General features: G+C 39.0%; 1 protein-coding gene across 17 annotated transcripts in view; it reads right to left on the bottom strand.

The window, feature by feature from the left end:
• The window catches only part of KLHL32 (kelch like family member 32), a 248,095-nt gene that overhangs the window by 90,922 nt on the left and 137,315 nt on the right, over positions 1–19,858 (bottom strand). For 9 of the 17 annotated variants that reach the window (XR_012378503.1, XR_012378504.1, XR_012378505.1 and 6 more), the window contains one exon: positions 5,092–5,307. The exons of 5 other annotated variants lie outside the window; for them this stretch is intronic. Coding sequence is in view for 7 of the 12 variants with exons in the window: in XM_025862890.2 (XP_025718675.1) it covers positions 5,092–5,307 (216 nt within the window). In the remaining 5 variants the exon portion in view is untranslated. Of the gene's footprint in view, positions 1–5,091; positions 5,308–19,858 lie in introns of those variants that run through there. 3 more of the 17 variants (XM_073893671.1, XM_073893686.1, XM_073893681.1) reach the window with 3 other exon arrangements.

Genomic DNA, 19,858 nt, shown 5'->3' with positions numbered 1-19,858 from the left:
AAAGTCCTTGCTTCCCCCTGGCCAGAAGTACTTTTGGGTCAATTTATAACGTAAGAGATAAAAGATGACAGCTGTGTATATCCCAAGTGCCCTCTGCTTTCTAACCATAAAGGAATAGTTGCTTTTTGTTTGGGCTCATCTTCTGGGACTCCTTTTAAATCAAACTGCAAGTGGGTGGTTTTGTGGTATAGATAAAAGCCTGGAAGGGGCTTGTCAAAAAAAAACACAGCATCTGAGATTGTTGACTACTGTAAACAGTATGTGACTCGTGTCTCTAGAGATATAAAGTAAATGTGTTATTAGCAGTATGACTTATGGAACCAAATTTCCAACAAAATATAAGGAAAAATGCAGTTTTAAAAGGCCAAACTCAGGGGTGCCTGGGGGGCTCAGTCGCTTCAGCAGCCGACTCTTGATACCAGCTCAGGTCTAGAGATCAGGGTCGTGAGTTCAAGCCCTGTGTTGGGCTCCACGCTGGGCGTGGAGCCTACTTAAAATATAAATAAATAAACAAATAAAAATTAAAAAAAAAATGAAAGGCCAAACTCATTTTGTATACCAATTCCTAGAATGAACCCAGCCCCATGTAGGAATAGTAGGATGTATTCTTATCTATTCAATACATTTTAATATTCGATACATTTTAATATGAAAATTCTACATTACTGTTTTTATTTATTATTTATAGAGAGCAAGAGAACAAGGCAGCGTTCAATGCAAACATAACAGGCACAGCCTCTGCCTCTGGGAACACACAGTCAAAGACAAATGCAAACATGATTACCCCCAAACCCAAACCAGGGGACTCAGCCCTCTTGCCATACTAAAGTAGAACATGACCAGGGTAAAGGAGACTGTCCTTGCTGAGGTCTGATCCCATTCAACGTCAGTGATATGACCACTGAATTGTCTGGTCAAAATACAAAAAGAGGAGTCTTCAACCCGAGGGTAATAAAGAAAGAAAGCATTGATGTATGTACTGTTCTTATAGTAAGTCCTCTTCACTGAAAATAGCAATCAGTAAATAAATTACTAATTGAAGGAAGACCAAAGTTCTTCACATTCAGAGATGAAACTAAACTAAATCTAACTCAATAATGGAATATTTCTGGAAAGCTTTTTACCCCAGGACCTTGCTTCTAACACGGTACCTAGCATGTAATAGGTGCTCAAGAAATATTCACTTTTATTTCCACAAACTATCTTTATCCATTTTAAAATATCCTTCTTGTTTCTGCTACTTCAGAGATGAAATAAAATCCAGAGAGCTGAACTAATGGTTTAAAATCAGGCGCACCTGGGTGGCTCAGACAGTTAAGCATCTGACTCTTGATTTTGGCTTAGGTCATGATCTCAGAGTCCTGAGATAAAGCCCTGCGTTGGCTCTGCACTCAGCATGGAGTCTGCTTGAGTTTCTCTCTCTCCCTCTCCCTCTGCCATTCTCCCCACTTTCTCTCTCTCTCTCTCTCTCTAAAAATAAATAAATAAATCTTTTAAAAAATATCATAAAGATCCCTCCTATTGGGGGTGAGGCATGCGAAAGGAAAACCAAGTTAACAAACCTGTACTCAGCCTTACACTCCAGCACGGTTTTGGGCATTTCACAGGTGCTTGATAAATAGTGATGGATGGAGAACCACATCTTTTCTATGTGCTAGCAAATGTAAGAATTTACATCATATTCGGTCTTCTTCCACTCCTATGAAAAGTAATCTCTGAGCCCTCATTCTGGTAAGAGAGAATCTGGGGTAGAAGAGGCAGATAATGCATTTTCCTCGGAAAAAAACCGGATTGGCCAGCACTTCCTATGAAAATGAAAACAGACCCAATACATGGGAGTGGTATGGAATGGTTCATGAGTTCACTCAAGTTTTATAGCAGGGCCCCGGCTCAGTAGTCCGAAACTCTATGTTGAATCTAACAGGAAAAATTTAACAAGACCCTACTGAAACAAAGTCCTACATTAGAGCTAAAACCCGAAAGCCAGACAAGACTGGTAGAGATTTGCCAGGTCACGAACGCATGTGACCTCATGCCCCACGTTTCCTCTCCAGCTGATTTACTCATTTTTAGTCTCCTATTTCTTTGAGCGCCATAACCAATTTGGTGTCTTTCATCTGGAACCTAGAAATCGCTGGCCTTGGAACATCAGACCAAATTGTTAAGCTGAATTGAACTGAATTTTTTAAAAAGCATTTTTCTGAGGGGACTTCTATGCCCTTATACACTAAAGTGTGTATACGGTGCAATTCTCTACATTACCCTATGAATGTAAAGAGAAGTTACCTAACAGGCCGAGCAGTTTCAGGCCATGGAAGGGAGGAAAGATTGTTTATGGGGGATGAAGAAGGCCTCTGTGAGAGAAGAGACTTAAAGTTTAAAAAGGTCAGATGGGGGGGAAAGAGCACATATAAGGCATAATCTTGGGGGATTTCACAGGTTTTCAGATCCACAGAATGGTTATTACAGCCTGCAGCACATTTTATCAGGAAAGGAAGTGGATAAGGGACAGCAGGAGAAAGTAAAAAAGAGTTTGTTCAGTGAGGATTATTTGAAGGGTCTTAAGACGTCTTCAGAGACGACTGCGTGAAATCTGGTGAATAATGAAAATGATACCTTTTACCAAAAGAAAGGGAATGTCCCAGATTACATTATCAGTTGACAGTGGAAGAAGCACATGTGTAAACGTGTGTGCACATGCGTGTGTGTGCGCGTGTATGGTGTGTGTGTGTGTGTGTACTGGGCTCTCGCCTTAAGTTACTAGTTGCACATATTAATCAAAGAGCACTACCCCTCCATCTGCTTTTCTTTTACCTGTCCTACTTTGTGTCAATTTCCTTTCTCCTCCCCCACACCCCTTGCTTCACTGTTCTTCTTTAAGACATGGGATGGGGATTTGTCAAAGTCAATGAGCACTTTATTACAGTGAGAACGTTCCGTAATGAACAATTCAGCAATTTAATGAGATTCTGTAGATTTGTCTCCAGCCTGTCCATCAAGATTCACTTCTATAAAGCACCCTGACACTAATCCTCTGGCATACCCAATCTTCACCCAAGGCTGAATATTAGATTCTTCCCCGGTATATTGCATTACTAGTATAACCTCAGCAAAAATGATGAACTTAACTATACTTGAGGCAATATAGCTGGTCTGATTTAATTTTTCTCTATTGGGTTGAGTATGAGGGAATTACGTATTTACTAAGATAAAGCAAAACAGTTTCTTATTGCCTGCTGAATGCCTAAATTGATCATATTTATGTGAGTGTTTTAATTCTTTCTTGAGGACCAGGTACAAAAAAGATATTGCCTGCAGCAGAAAGCAGTTTTTAAAATTCTACATGATAATATCGGTAACCTTTACAGAGGCAATTACGATAACTCTTAAGTAGACAGTATGGAATTTTTTTTTGGATACTCAGACATCTACACATTACCTCTCTGGCAGTCCCTTCAACCATGCCACAAAAAGAGAAGCCACAAGGATGACTGGCTCAGATTTCAATTCAGTTAGAAATAATTAAATGCAGAATTCATTCCAAGTCTTTCTTTTTCCCTTTGGGAAGTGAAGAAAAATTTGGCAACCTCCCAATTTGAATTGACCAGAAAGTGTTGATGATTTGTGTTTATAGGGGAGAACCACAGATAATTAGAATTCATACCAAAACTCATCCTCACCAACTTTTGACCTCTGCATGAACAAACATTATCAGAAATACCTAAGAAGGAGAAAGAAAATATGGCTTATTCTTTTTCCTTATATTTTCTTTGTCAAGACAGTGTGGGATACTGTAGAGATGAAGACAGGTGTCTGCAGACTTGGATTTGTAGGCCGGCTTTGCTCTGTAACTCTAAGCAAGGCAATGAAGCCCTGTTTTGCTCATCTGGAAGATGGGGTGATAACAACTATACTTCAAGCCCATTGTGACAATAAGTCAGTAAGTTTGCGAAGAGTCTGGGTCCTGGAAGGCCCTCACTACACCATTAGCTCTTAGTATCCTCAGTGGTGGAGCAACAGTAAAGAAGGAAGTTGCTGATTAATGTAAATAAAGAAAGAAATAAGGGAGAAAGACATCAGGAAAATCATCAGTGAATAGAGTCAGGTGTTAGATAATTAACAGCTCCCTCTGCCTGTTCTGGCCAGAGTTAGAGTACTCTCCAAATGTCATTTGCTAAGATACCAGGAATTCACCGTCCCATCAGCTAACAGAAGACTTCATATTTTCTCTTATATTCTGTATATAAATAGCATGAACATGTATATAAATAAAATATATGTCTTATTTGTTTCTACTTCATGTGTTCTGTATATAAATAAAATGATCGTGAAATCTTGAAGGTATAACAAAATGGCCAGCCAGCATTCAGAGTGAGGTGGTTGACATAAAACGAAAGTGATAAGATGGGCTGTTTCGCAAGGCACCAGGTGGATTGTTCAAGCAAAGCCAGTGAGGATGAGTAGAAAAGGATTTAAACTGAGTAATCAACTTGAAAACACAAAACATCCTTCCATCCCCTAGACAAAGGATATTCGGAAAGAATGCTATGTCAGGCGAAAGGCAGGGCTTAGGAAAATGGCAATGAATGCAGAATTAACTAAAGAGGGAGATTTTTCCACTGCTGTGCAAGAAGAGCTTCGTTTCATTTAAGGTCCCAGCTGCTCTCGGCCGCAACAAAGAAATGTTTCAGAATCTATTCTGATTCCATTGGTCTTAAATAATATGCATATATGGTGCTTGACAATCCGTTTTTCTCACGTTCAGTTTAAGAAACTATCTTTATCAGGAGAAAGAAATTCTTGACTCTTTCTGATGTAACTCCCCGCCTTAGGGTTTTAGGAAGCCGCAGCAAGGGTCTGAAAAACCACACCTGTGACAGCCCAAGTTAAGCTGAGCAGAGGCTGAGGCCTCCGACCCTCAAGGGCTGGTGTTCTCCAATCACTTGCCCATCAAGGGAGCATGACTTCTGACTTTGGCTCTGAGGAGAACCAAACCAGACAAAATAGTTATCATTGTTCCTCAACTGTTCAACTTTTAACCATTCCGTGCCTTTTCCCTGCCACAAGAAGACCCATGCAGAGCGCCCTTACCTGCCAGATCTGCTCTTCACTCAGGGAGGTCAGGCGGTCGCTCTTCAGAACCTCCTGGAGCAGACAATAAGGAAGCGTTAGAACGTCTTCTGGGCGACTCTTCAGGAGCTCAGAGAGATGTTTCACTAAGAAATCGATCACTGCCTTCTCCAGCAAAGTGAGGTTAAAGAGGTCAGCAAGTCTGTACAGATCCAAGTAATTAAAGCTATTTAATTCCTGGGTGCCAAAAAAATAAAAATGGGGGGAAAAAAGATCTCTTAGAAGTTAATCCAAGAAAGAGCAGGCAAGAAATTCAGACTGACTCACTAAGGTTTGTATGACAGGAGTGGGGGAAATGGGACTCCACTGATAATGTTAAAAAAAAAAAAATCTCTTAATTATGAGACTGGCAGAGAACTGCATGTTCTAGAATTCATCATTTCTCCTTACTTTGCCCCTCTTAAAACACATGTATTTAAAGACATCTTATTTTTTTTAAGATTTTTTTATTTATTTTTGAGAGAAGGAGCGAAAGAGAGCACAAGTGGCGGGGGAGAGGGAGAAGCAGGCTCCCCGCTAAGCAGGGAGCCCAATGTGGGACTCAATCCCAGGACCCTGGGATCATGACCTGAACTGAAGGTAGACACTTAACTGACCCAGGTGCCCTAAAGACATTTTAATAAAGGAGTTGAAAGGAGTTTCTGACTTCACTGACTGAAATGTTACTTTGCAACTTTTCAAGAAAATTTTACCAATGAAGAAAATTGATTTTTCTACCCTTTCCATATTTTACAGCTCTCAGGCGAGAAGTTTATTCAACTACAGAAAATGTGAGTTCAGGTAAAGTAGGAGTCGTGATTAGATGACACAAACTACATGAAGGCAGACTGACTCTACTTTTTCTAAAACTTCAAAGGAAGTATGTCTTCGAGTAAAGACAACCCATCCTGACTTGAAATTAAAACACAGATTTTTTACATGTAAGGTCTCAGGAAATGAAGGAATCTCACAGAAAAGATTCCTGTCCTGAATAATTCTATATTGAACCTGCCTAAGATGAGCAATTTATAATTGTTCTTTATTTTTTGTTAGCCTCAAACATTCAGACAACTAATGACAATCTTTCCTTCTTATTCAAAGAGTTCCTGTAGCAATGCTCATTTTGGGGGATTTTCCCTGTCTCTACCAGTTCTCAAGTTCATAGCCATGGCTCTAAAATAATGCACCCAGAGAGCCAAGACGCCTGTGGAAACTTTCTTTAATTCTGCAAGAATCACAGTGGGCACACAGGCCTGATGATAGAAAACTTACCTATTTCAAGTAGAATGAAAGTCCTGTTTCCCGTTTTTATTTTTTTTTTTAGATTTTATTTTGTTATGTTAGTCACCATACATTACATCATTAGTTTTTGATGTAGTGTTCCATGACTCATTGTTTGCATATAACACCCAGTGCTCCATTTAATACGTGCCCTCCTTAGTACCCATCACTGGGCTAACCCATCCCCCTCCCCTCTAAAACCCTCAGTTTATTTCAAAGAGTCCATAGTCTCTCGTGGTTCATCTCCTGCTCCGAATTCCCCCCCTTCATTTTCCCTTCCTACTATCTTTTTTCTTTTTTTTTTAACATATAATGTATTATTTGTTTCAGAGGTACAAGTCTGTGATTCACCAGTCTTACACAATTCACAGCTCTCACCATAGCGCATACCCTCCCCAATGTCTATCACCCAGCCACCCCATCCTTCCCACCCCCCACCTCTCCAGCAACCCTCAGTTTGTTTCCTGAGATTAAGAATTCCTCATATAAGTGAGATCATATGATACTTGTCTTTCTCTGATTGGCTTATTTCGTTTAGCATAATACCCTCTAGTTCCATCCACAGTGTTGCAAATGGCAAGATTTCATGGGGTTTTTTTTGATGGCTGCATAATATTCCAGTGTGTATATATATATATATATATATATATATATATATATACCATATCTTCTTTACCCATTCATCTGTTGATAGACATCTTGGCTCTTTCCATAGTTTGGCTATTGTGGACATTGCTGCTATAAACATTGGGGTGCACATACCCCTTCAGATCACATTTGTATCTTTTCCCCCATTTTTAACTTAAAAATTTTAATATGTGAGCAGTATTTTCCACTAGCTTAAGGAGTGCAGAACACCATCTGATAGCTAATTCACTGATCTATTTAAGTAATTTTCAACATATTTTCACCTTTTCCAGTTATCCAAGAATATTAAGAACTCTTTCTAAAATACTTATATTCTGTTTGAATGTATTTGTTTCTAGAATATTTGAAAGTCTAAAGGAATAGGTTCTAAATCTGTGCTGTCCAGCATGGGTAGCCCCTAGCCACAGGTGGCTACTGAGCACTTAAAATATGGCTAGTATGATTTGAGAGATTCTATAAGTGTTAAAGATACACCAAATGTCAGGAAGAAGAAAAACAGAATGTAAAATATCTCATTAATAATTTTATGTTGATTATACATTAAAATGATAGTCTTTTGGATACAGCAGGTTAAATATGTAATTATAATTAATTTCACCTGTTTCTTTTTACTTTTTTTAAGGTTTTATTTGACAGAGAGAGAGAGAGCGAGCACAAACAGGGGGAGTGGCAGAGGGAGAAGCAGATTCCCCACTGAGGAGGGAGCCCAATATGGGACTCGATCCCAGGACTCTGGGATCATGACCTGAGCTGAAGGCAGACGCTTAACTGACTGAGCCACCCATGTGCCCCTCTTTTTACTTTTTTTAAATGCAGCTACTAGAAAATTTAGAATGACATATGTGGCTCCCATTATGTGCTGTTCTACTGAATAAAATGTTAATGAAGAAATTGTAAAAACAGCTCTTTGAGTAACAACTGCATCCTCATCACGGCTACCTGATTTATTATTATTATTTTTTTTTACTTTAGATTCTATTTCTTTGGATGGGAGATGATGCTTTAATTATATTCTAACAGGAGTCAAGCTAGATGACGAATCAGCATAAGATTCTGGCTCGTAATAGCTCTATATGCCAACACAATCGAAAAGGAGTACATACTTACCTTTAAAATGAAGTTTACTACAGATGACCACTAAAATGCAATACAACGCAAACATCTAAGAGTCCACTCACAGCCATTCAATCAAAATATCCTGGCTTCCCATTCAGCAGATTTTATCAAAGGAATACTGAAGATTTTAACTCTAGCGACAATTATTTCAAATAATGTTTAAACTTGTTCTCCAAATCTTACTTTTTAGGGTTGGTAAATTTTATTCTGGGAGTACAGAACATGTCACCCTTGTTTCCATAAAGGACTTTAGGACCAATTCCTAGGGATGAATGTTCTTTCTGGTCAGTACATCTATGAAGCAAGTTTAACTGCTCAGGGTCCTGAATATAACTTTGGCATCCCGGTAAATCACTCTGCAGGCCCCCAGAAGCGTGATGGGTGAAGTCAGGGTGGTGTCAGTGCCTTTCAAATACCCCAGGCACATGTCCAAGGCATGGTTCAAGGTCCTGAGGCCATGCCCAGCAGCACTGCACGGAGAGGCTACCATGTGCAGAAACGGAAACAGCTAAGCTCCGCAAAGTTAAAGGTGGACAGGCGGAGCCCAGCAAAAATGTTTTTATCCTCACTTGTTTTCCTGCCAAAAAGTATGTACAACTACAAGTTTGGGAATGAATTATGTAGCAGCAATCAAATATTCTTTATTAAGCATCTTTATTTCCTATTTGATTAGATGCCTGCAGCTTAAAAGCAGGCCGATTTAGAACTGCGGAGAACCCGAGAATTAATTTACCTTAATTGTGGTTCTCTTCTGCTGCATTTCTTTTGAAGGTAGTCATTGAATGCCTGCTTCCCCAGTCCTGAAATGTTTTAATTTCCTAAAGGTCTAATTTTATATAACCCCCAAATGCAAACTAACGAAGTATTTCATATTAGTAGAGAACTAAGAAGCTAAATGGACAAGTGTCAGCATCTGTCTGAACAGCAAAAGGGAACTGAACTAAGACATATATTCGTGTACAAGAGAAACATCCGCTAAAAGTCTACTCCCTATCTTTACCTTTTCATTTCTCTTCTCTTCTACTTAAAAATATAATTTCCCGGTGCACCTGGGTGGCTCAGTCAGTTGAGTGTCTGACACTTGATTTGGGCTCAGGTCATGATCTCAGGGTCGTGAGATTGAGCCCCAAGAAACAGGTGTGGTGCCTGCTTAAGACTCTCTCTCTCTCCCTGTCCCTCTGCCTCTCCCCACCCCCAAATAAATAAATAAAATCTTAAAAAAAAAAAACCACCATAATTTCCCCAAATCTCCAGTGCTTTCTCTACATGTCAAAGGTTTCCACTCCCTTTGCCATGCATACTTAGCACCTCAGTAGTTAAACTGTATAAAGCAGGGAGATCAGGGAAAAAAGATAAATCATCTTCAGTGAGATCATGATGCCACAACATGCATTCCTCTTGTCGGCGCTTTGTGAGCTTTAAGCAAATTCATCACTTCTTGTCCTTTTGGCTAAGACCATGTGTAAGCAAAATAATACCAATAATGCTGCTTTTAAAGATTCTCATAAATGTGATGTGGGGAGGTGGGAAGCAATGGTTAAATTACATTAAATGCCCACCTATAATACTGTGCATGGAAGAAAATAATCACTGTTATAAAAATAGTGCCATTATGTTTCATTATAAAAAGTAATAAATGTTTATTCCATAAAATTTAAAGTGTGGAAAAGAAAACAAAAACCATTCATATTTCACCATGCAGAGATAATCACTATTAATGTTTTCATATACATATTCTAGATTTTTTTCAAAAATTCTTTTTTATTTATAGAGAAAAAGAAAGAATAATTGTATTCAGGGACAGAAAAAACCATCAGCAGCCATAGGCACTTGGAGGCAACCCACACTGATGAAGAGCAAAGGTCGTACATACAACCAAGTCAAACTAGTTCAAATCCAGCCCTAATACTTACCATTGTCCATGACCTTGGTCAATCACTGAACCTCTCCCATTGTTCCTCAATCAAAAAATGGAGAGTTCAACCAGCTCATAGGGTGGTCAGGGGGATAATGAATGAAAAGCTCTTACCACATACAACTTGGCACATGAGAAGTAGACAGTACATTTGGTGGGCAAGGAATAATAAAGTATATTTGAGCATTGTTTGGTATCCATAAACCCTGATTCAACACTAATGCAAGGAGGTGAAAATGAAGAATGTGTTCCCTTTAGATATCAAAGTAATAAATAATCTGTATCATTAAGTCAGGGAAAAGAAGGATGGCCAAAGTAAAAAACATACAACTGAGTTGTAAACTGATCACATGTTAATGACTTCCTCATCTATATAAGAAGTCCAAACCTCTCTCAGTTTTGAATTCATTTTCCCAACTACCTGTAAGAGGACATCTTCTCTTGGATATTCCACAGAATGGAATGGACAGGGATGTGGTTGGATGACCACATCCAACCATCCATATCAGGATCTCAAAAGGTGGCCCATATTCCTCCCTCTTAACCAGTCATTCACCAAATCCTGTTTGGTCTTCCTCTTTTAGCAGTTCTTACTCTGTTCCTCATCATCTCCTATCCAGACTTCCTAGAGCAGAGTCCTGAATTAACGTTTCTACCTCCAGTATCAAATTCTCAAACCTCTCTTTTTACAAGAATCTGACCATATTGATCACCTGTTAAAAACTCACAAACAAGGCCTACCTCAAGAAACAAGAAAAATCTCAAATAAACAATCTAACCTTACACCTAAAAAAGCCAGAAAACAAGAACAAAGCCCAAGTTAGTAGAAGTAAGAAAATAATAAATATTGGAGCAGAAATAAATGAAATAGAGATTAAAAAAAAAAACATTAGAAAAGATCAATGAAACCAGCAGCTGGTTATTTGTAAAGATAAATAATATTGATAAACCTATACCCAGATTCATCAAGAAAAAAAGAGAGAGGACAAAATAAATAAGAAACAAAAGAGATGTAACAACTGACAGCACAGAAATATAAAGGATTGTAAGAGTCTATCACAAAAAATTATATACCAACAAACTGGACAAACTAGAAGAAATGAATAAATTCCTAGAAACATAAAATCTCCCAAAACTCAACCAGGAAGTAATAGAAACTCTCAACACACCAATTACAAGTACAGAAATTGAATTGGTAATCAAAAAACTCATAACAAACCAAAGTCCAGGACCAGAGAGCTTCACAGAGAAATTCTACCAAACATTTAAAGAAGAGTTAATACCTATTCTCCACAGACTATTCCAAAAAATAGAAAAGGAAGGAAAGCTTTCAAGTATATTCTATAAGGCCAGCATTGTCCTGATATGAAAATTAGACAAAGGCACTACAAGAAAAAGAGAGAGAGAACTACGGGCCAATAATATCCCAGATGAACATAGATGCGAAGATCCTCAATGAAATATTAGCAAACCACATTCAACAATACATTAAAAGGATAATTCACCACAATCAAGTGTGATTTATTCTGGGAATTCAAGGATGGTTCAAAATCCACAAATCAATAAACATGATACACCACACATCAAGAAAACAAAGGATAAAAATCATATGATCATCTCAATAGATGAAGAACAAACATTTGACAAAGTTGAACATCCGTTCATGATAAAAACTCAACAAAGTGGGTTTAGAGAGATCATACCTCAACATAATAAAGGCCATATATGATAAACCCACAGCTAACATCATACATGGTGGTGAAAAATTGAGAGTTTTCTTCTAAAATCAGGAGCAAGACAAGAATGTACACTCTTGCCACTTTTATTCAACACAGTACTGGAAGTCCTAGGCATGGAAATCAGAAAAGAGAAGGAAATAAAAGTCATCCAAATTGGTAAGGAAGAACTGAAATTTTCACTATATTTGCAGATGGCATGATACCATACATAGAAAACTCTAAAAATCCCACCAAAAAACTATTAGAAGTAACAAATGAATTCAGTGAAGTTGCAAGACACAAAATTAATATACAGAAATCAATTATGTTTCTATACACTAATAACAAAGTAGCAGAAAGAAAATTAAGAAAACAATTCCATTTATAGTTGTACCAAAAAGAATAAAATACCTAGAAATAAACTTGACCAAAGAGGTGAGAGACCTGTACAATTATAAAACACTGATGAAATTGAAGACAACACAAATAAATGGAAAGATATTCCATGCTCATGAAGTGGAAGAATTAATATTGTTAAAATGCCCCTACTACCTAGGGATTGTCTGGGTGGCTCAGTCAGTTAACCATCTGCCTTCAGCTCAGGTCATGATCCCAGGTCCTGGGATGGAGTCCCACATCAGGCTCCTTTCTCAGCAGGAAGCTGGCTTCTCCCTCTCCCACTCCCCTGGCTTGTACTCTCTCTCTCTCTCTCTCTCTCTGACAAATAAAATCTAAAAACCCCTACTACCTAAAGCAATCTAACAGATGCAATGCAATCCCTAACAAATACCAACTGGGGTTCCCACAGAACTAGAACAAATAATACTAACATTTATGGGGAACTACAAAGGACTTCAAGCAGCAAAAGCACTCTTAGGAGCAAAGCTGGAGGGATTCAAGATATACTACACAAAGCTATAGCAATCAAAACAGGATAGTACTGGCACAAAAACAGACACATAGGTCAATTAAACAGAATAAAGAGCCCTAAAATAAACTCACACTTATACGATGAATTAATCTATGACAAAGGAGGCAAGAATATAAAATGGAGAAAAGACAGTCTCTTCAAATAAATAATGTTGGTAAAACTAGACAGCTACATGCAAAAGAGTGAAACTGAACCACTTTCTTATACCACACACAAAAGTAAACTCAAAATGGATTAAAGATCCAAACTGGAGACAGGAAAGCATACAACTCTTAAAAGAAAACATAGGCAGTAATTTCTTTGACATTGACCTCTGCAATAGTTTTCTAGGTATGTCTTCTCAGGCAAAGGAAACAAAAGCAAAAATAAAGTGTTGGGACTATACCAAAATAAAAAGAGTTCACACAGTGAAGGAAACCATCAACAAAATGAAAAGGCAACCCACTGAAGAGAAGATATGTGCAAACGATATATATGATAAAGGGCTAGTATCCAAAATATATAAAGCACTTACACAACTGAAAACAAAAAAAGAAAACCCCAATAATCTGATTTTAAAATGGATAGGAGACCTGAAGAGACATTTTTCCAAAAAAGACATACAGATGGCCAACAGTCACAAGAAAAGATGTTTAACATCACCAGTCATCTGGGAAATGCAAATCAAAACCACAATGAGACATCACCTCGCACCAGTGAGAATTGCTATTACCAAAAAGACAAGAAATAACAAGTACTGGCAAGGATGTAGAGAAAAGGCAACACTTGTGCACTGCTGCTGGGAATGTAAATTGGTGCAACCACTGTGGAAAACAGTATGGAGGTTCCTCAAAAAAGTAAAGGTAGAAATATCATATATATATATGATCCAGTAATCCCACTACTGGGTAAACCCAGAAAATACTAATTTGAAAAGATATATACATCCCTCTGTTTATTGCAGCATTATTTACAATATCCAAAATATGGAAACAATCATGAATGGATAAAGAAGATGTGGTACACACACACACACACACACACACACACAAATATTATTTAGCCATAAAAAAAATGAGATCTTGCCATTTGCAGCAACATGGATGACCTAGAGGGTGTTACACTAAGTGAAACAAATCCCACAGACACAAATACCATATGATTTCACTTCTATGTGGAATCTAAAACCAAAACAAATGAATAAGCAAACAAAAAGCAGAAACAGACCCATAAATGCAGACAACAATCTGATGCTTGCCAGACGGAAGGGGGGTAAGATGATGGGCAAAATGGGGGAAGGGGAGTGGGGGTGTTAGGATTCTGGTTATAGCATGAATAAGTCGCAGAGCTAAAATGTACAGCAGAGGGAATAGAGTCAATGGTATTGTAACAGTTTATGATGACAGATGGTGGCTACACCTGTGATGAGCACAGTAGACCACAGACGTGTGGAATCACTATGTTGTACACCTGAAACTAATGTAACACTATGAGTCAACTATACTTCAATTTAAAAAAAAAGAGAGAGAGAGACAGAGAAAAACCATTAGTGAGCTTCCATTTGCTTATGGTTAAAAGTCTAAACTCAGTAACACCGCATAGCCTTCCATGATCCACACCCTGATGACCTTCTTAACCTAAAGGGTAATAATCCCACCCATCCTGGCTTGGCTTCAGCCATTTCAATGGGCTACACATTTCACATCATGTACTAGGACCACATCAGGCATTGGCAATATAATGATGAGGAAAAATAGGCAAGTTCCAGGCCTCACAGAGTGTATGCTCTATTGGAAGAGCAAAACATATTACAAATAAATGAAAAATTATAATTGAGGTAAAGACTACAATGGGTAGAATATAGGGCTGTAAATGCCCATAATGGGTGATTTGACTTGGAGTAGAAAGTTAGTAAAGTCTTCTCTGAGAAGCCACATGGAGCTGATAGCTCAAAGAGCAGATGTTCGCAAAGGGTGGGGTGGGGAAGTGAATTAACTGCATTTTCTCATTTTAGTATTCTTGATGCTCTGGCATTTGGGGTGTCACTGACTAGGGAGAGACTGCCCCTCCCAGGACAAGTCAGCTTTTAGAGATAGCGAACAACTTGCTCAAGAGTGCACCTTGTATCTGGCTCCTATACCCCAAGAGGCACTATTCCCCTAGTAATATTCCTTTATCATCCCAGGGCCGAGTACTGGACAATCACAGACAACCCATACGTCCCAGAGCCTGCTTGAAGTATTCAAACTAGGCGATCATAAGCCTGCCTACCCTGCTCTGTCTTGCCTTTGCTGCAGAAGCCACAATAAAGGCTTCCTGCCCATGCTTTCCCCTCGTTCCTTCTACCTCCTGACCAACCCAGGTGCTCCCCCCTGTCTTCCTGAGGCTATTCCGTGCCCCCCTCCTCTTGGGAACTATAACATTACAGCTGTTTCCTGATCTGTTCCTCTCCCTGTTATCCTCCATCACATTACTCCGTTTGATTTGATTTGGGTACTCATCGCTATCTGTAATTATCTTCTGCATTTACCTGCCTAATACTTAGTTATAATGTGTTTGTCCCCCAAGCCCCAAGAAGTACGTTCTATGGGAGGAAGGACCTATTTTATTCACTGCCTTATCCCTGGTGCCTAAAACAGTGCCAGGCACATGGTAGGGGCTCAAGCCACACTTGTTGAATGAATGAACCCATTTCTTCTTTTCAGCTTCCCTGGTTCAGGCCGAACTGACCACTTCCTTCTTTGTGCCACCACCCCGCCCTCTGCATATTTCTAACACAGCACTTGTCACTCTAAGTGCCCTTTTATTGTAGATCAGCCTCCCTCTACTAAATCTAAGCTCCCTGTGCCAAGGACTGCATTGTGCCCCTGGTATCTAGCAGGGAACAGGTGGTGAACACACATGAAAGAATGTCCATGAGCTTTTTCTGTTTACTTAAAACCAAGCAAAACAGAACATGCCATGTCTTTCCAACATACTTATCCAATTCTGAACATCATTCGAATCAGCCTATTTTTCATATCTCATTGGCCTCCCTCACTTCCCTTCTGTTTTGGTCCTTCCTACACATACACACAAAGGCAAAGCCAGTGGCCACTCAGTTTTCCAAGTGGAAAAACTGGTCATCATGACTGGAGTTGAAAGTGTTAATAGATGAGTGCAATGTAACAGCTCTGCTGAGACAAAAAAATATTGCAATCCACCCAAAATCTCTTTTTTGGTCCAAGAGAGAATTATTTCCTCCATCAACTGGCTATTCAGATCAAAGTACCTTTGCAAATGATACTTTGTCCTAATTATGAGATTGTCACCATTCTCCTACATTCTATGACTTCAAAATCCAAGCACCCAGGTAGAGGCAGTGATTTTGAATGGAAATTATAGCTCAGCAACAAGAAACTCTCTTGAGTAAAAGGACAATCTTTTTTATTTTTCTAAAAAGGTTTCATTTCAGTCACACTGCTTCTCACTTGAAATTTAGTTTCTATTCAGAATTATGGTGCATACATTGTTGTTCTTTGGGGAATCTTTTAAAATAGTATTTATTTTCCTTTGGGTTAGGGCTATTTGGCTTCTCTCTTCCCTTCTATTTGTTTCTTATAGTGTGGATGACAAGTTAAATAACAGAAGAGCCATAAAATGTGTCCCCAAAACTATGCTAGCTATGGAATAAACACTAGTGTTTCAAGTGCAGTAATTCTTAAACCTTATATATTCCCCAAATTCAGTCTTTCTGTGTGGTCTATTCCCCTAATTAAGTCACTAAAATGGTTATTCCCCAGATTAATCACTGAAGGTAGTAGGGAAAAGAAGGCATGAAAAAGGCAAATACTGTTTTATTTGGGGTTACCTTCAAATATGATTACATTCTTAAGGCAAACTATTAGGTGGTGAGGACATGAGTGGGAGGAAGGAGGACAGTCTGGGGGCTGTGGGTAGACCCCATGGCCCTTCCACCACTCTTCCCAAGCAAGAGAATGATGAGTGTCAGCCTTGCTGATGTCCCCTGGTGGGGTTCTCCTCATCCGTAGCATAGCGATTGGCTGTTGTATTAGCAAGTCTATCTCTCTATCTCAAATAAGCAAATACTAATAATTAGTGACCAAAGTTCATACAAGATTTTCTTTATTTTACAATTCCAAGCCGACTGAAGCCTATTGCTGAACTCCCTTGCATTCAAGTACAGTTTCTTGAATGGAAGAGAAATGCGTATGCAGCCTTACAGCTGGGGTCTGCAAATTCACTGCACATAACCCGCAGCCTAGCTTATGCATGTCACAGCCAAGAGATGTGTCTTGATGTGTGCCAACCGCAACACAAGTTGCAAATCAATCATGCATATTTCTGATATACAGTCTATCTTTGTTTTAGCCACACCCACGCATCTCCTAGCTTGTCAGTAACCTCTTGCCCATCCAGCCGTGCAGTTGGATCACAGCCCTGGCCCAGAAATTATACAGAACACAGAAAATATCTGTCATCTTGTGATCGCATCTACTATAGACTAGCCCCAACATCTGCCCCACAAATATTCCTTCCCAAATCTAGAGATTTGGAAATTTGATGGATAGGTTTTTATTTAATACTAAGGATACCCATGCAAAACATGGCCTTACTAACACTGATTTCTCTTGTTCCTCATCGAGTCCTGAGAACATCACTGACTTGTGAAATAAAAATAAGCATCAGCAACCTGTATCAGGATGGAAAACTATGACTTGTGTTCAAGATAATAAAAAACTTCTCTCGAGGTCAAAATAAAAGTAATGCCATTTTGGTTTCCTGAAGTTTCTCCCTCCGAAATTACCAAATTGAACAAGATTTCAGATTTTTCTCAATAATAACATTCAACAGATGCGACTATTTGAACAATGCTGTTTCACTATTATACTTATGATCTTTCATATCCAATTATTGATGCCCTTCAGTTATAGCCTCCTTCAAGACATCACCTAAATTACCACACGACAATACTACAGATAAAGATGATCAGGCGATGTTCTTTATAGATTTCATAAATATCTTCTCCCATTCTGTCGCTTGTCTTTTGGTTTTGTTGACTGTTTCTTTTGCTGTGCAAAAGCTTTTTATCTTGATGAGGTCCCAATAGTTCATTTTTGCCCTTGCTTCCCTTGCCTTTGGCAATGTTTCTAGGAAGAAGTTGCTGCGGCTGAGGTCGAAGAGGTTGCTGCCTGTGTTCTCTTAAACTCAACACCCAAAGAACGAATGATCCAATCAAGAAATGGGCAGAAGACATGAACAGACATTTTTCCAAAGAAGACATCCAAACGGCCAACAGACACATGGAAAAGTGCTCAACATCGGTCGGCATCAGGGAAATCCAAATCAAAACCTCAATGAGATACCACCTCACACCAGTCAGAATGGCTAAAATTAACAAGTCAGGAAATGACAGATGTTGGTGGGGATGTGGAGAAAGGGGAACCGTCCTACACTGTTGGTGGGAATGCAAGCTGGTGCAGCCACTCTGGAAAACAGTATGGAGGTTCTTCAAAAAGTTGAAAATAGAGCTACCATACGATCCAGCAATTGCACTACTGGGTATTCACCCCAAAGATACAAATGTAGGGATCTGAAGGGGTATGTGCACCCCGATGTTTATAGCAGCAATGTCCACAATAGCCAAACTGTGGAAAGAGCCAAGATGTCCATCGAAAGATGAATGGATAAAGAAGATGTGGTACATATACAAAGGAATATTATGCAGCCATCAAAAAGAAGGAAATCTTGCCATTTGCAACGATGTGGATGGAACTGGAGGGTATTATGCTGAGCGAAATAAGTCAATCAGAGGAAGACATGTATCATATGACCTCACTGATATGAGGAATTCTTAATCTCAGGAAACAAACTGAGGGTTGCTGGAGTGGTGGGGGGTGGGAGGGATGGGGTGGCTGGGTGACAGACACTGGGGAGGGTATGTGCTATGGTGAGCACTGTGAAGTGTGCAAGACTGTTGAATCACAGATCTGTACCTCTGAAGCAAATAATACTATTATATGTTAAAAAAAATAAAGAAGAAGAAGAAAACAGGAGGGGAAGAATGAAGGGGGGGAAATCGGAGGGGGAGACGAACCATGAGAGACGATGGACTCTGAAAAACAAACTGAGGGTTCTAGAGCGGTGGGGGGTGGGAGGATGGGTTAGCCTGGTGATGGGTATTAAAGAGGGCACGTTCTGCATGTCATACGCAAACAATGAATCATGGAACACTACATCAAAAACTAATGAGGTAATGTATGGTGATTAACATAATAAAAAATATATTTTAAAAAAAGATGATCAGGTGACATAGCAATTTCTATGACCATCATGTAATATCATACTTGAAATTCGACATTTTATTATAAAATGTTGACATTACATCATATTTTGAGAACCCCTGAAATGAAAAGCCACCCTTGTTATGGAAGTCAAGAATTAAAAAAAAAAAAAAAAATCACTCCCAAATAGCTTGATATACCCACTCTGCATATAAAACTAGTATGGTTTAATTTTTAGCAATATTAACTACAAGTTAAATTAAAACATTGTGTTGGCTGCTTATACGGACCAAGTACCAAGTCAGATATAATAAATATGAAGCCCTTTGTCACTGGCTGAATCCTAATGCTTCCTACTTCAAGTCTCCTGTAACATAGCAACTAACTTATCTCTAAGCTATTCATGCACATATCTTCCAACCAGTAAAAATGTTTCTAGTAAACTAGTAAAAATAGGTATCTTATGATTTTTGTATCCTGTACAAGGCCAGTCATAATGCCTTTGCCATAGATTTTAACTGGAAAATATTTGTTGGATTATGAATTTTAAAAAGCAACCCATTTTTTTAAGATTTTATTTATTTATTTGAGAGAGAGAGACACACAGAAAGAGGGAACACAAGCAGGGGGAGTGGCAGAGGGAGAGGGAGAAGCAGGCTTCCTGCCGAGCAGGGAGCCCAGTGCAGGGCTCAATCCCAGGACCCTGGGACCATGACCCGAGCCGAAGGCAGACACCCAACTGACTGAGCCACCCAGGCACCCCGCAACCCATTTTTTAAAAAGCACATCCATTTCTTCAAATGGAAAGAGGAAATGACAGTTTTTTATAGGTATGATTTTACAGTTGGGCAAATAAACAGATCTCCTACAATTAACT

Source organism: Callorhinus ursinus, unplaced genomic scaffold, assembly GCF_003265705.2.
Source record: "Callorhinus ursinus isolate GAN/ISIS: 27379988/994484 unplaced genomic scaffold, GSC_fseal_2.0 scaffold6, whole genome shotgun sequence".
Taxonomy (NCBI): Eukaryota; Metazoa; Chordata; class Mammalia; order Carnivora; family Otariidae; genus Callorhinus; species Callorhinus ursinus.
The sequence above is the reverse complement of the archived record's forward strand: the minus strand, read 5'-3'. Positions and strand labels throughout refer to the sequence as shown.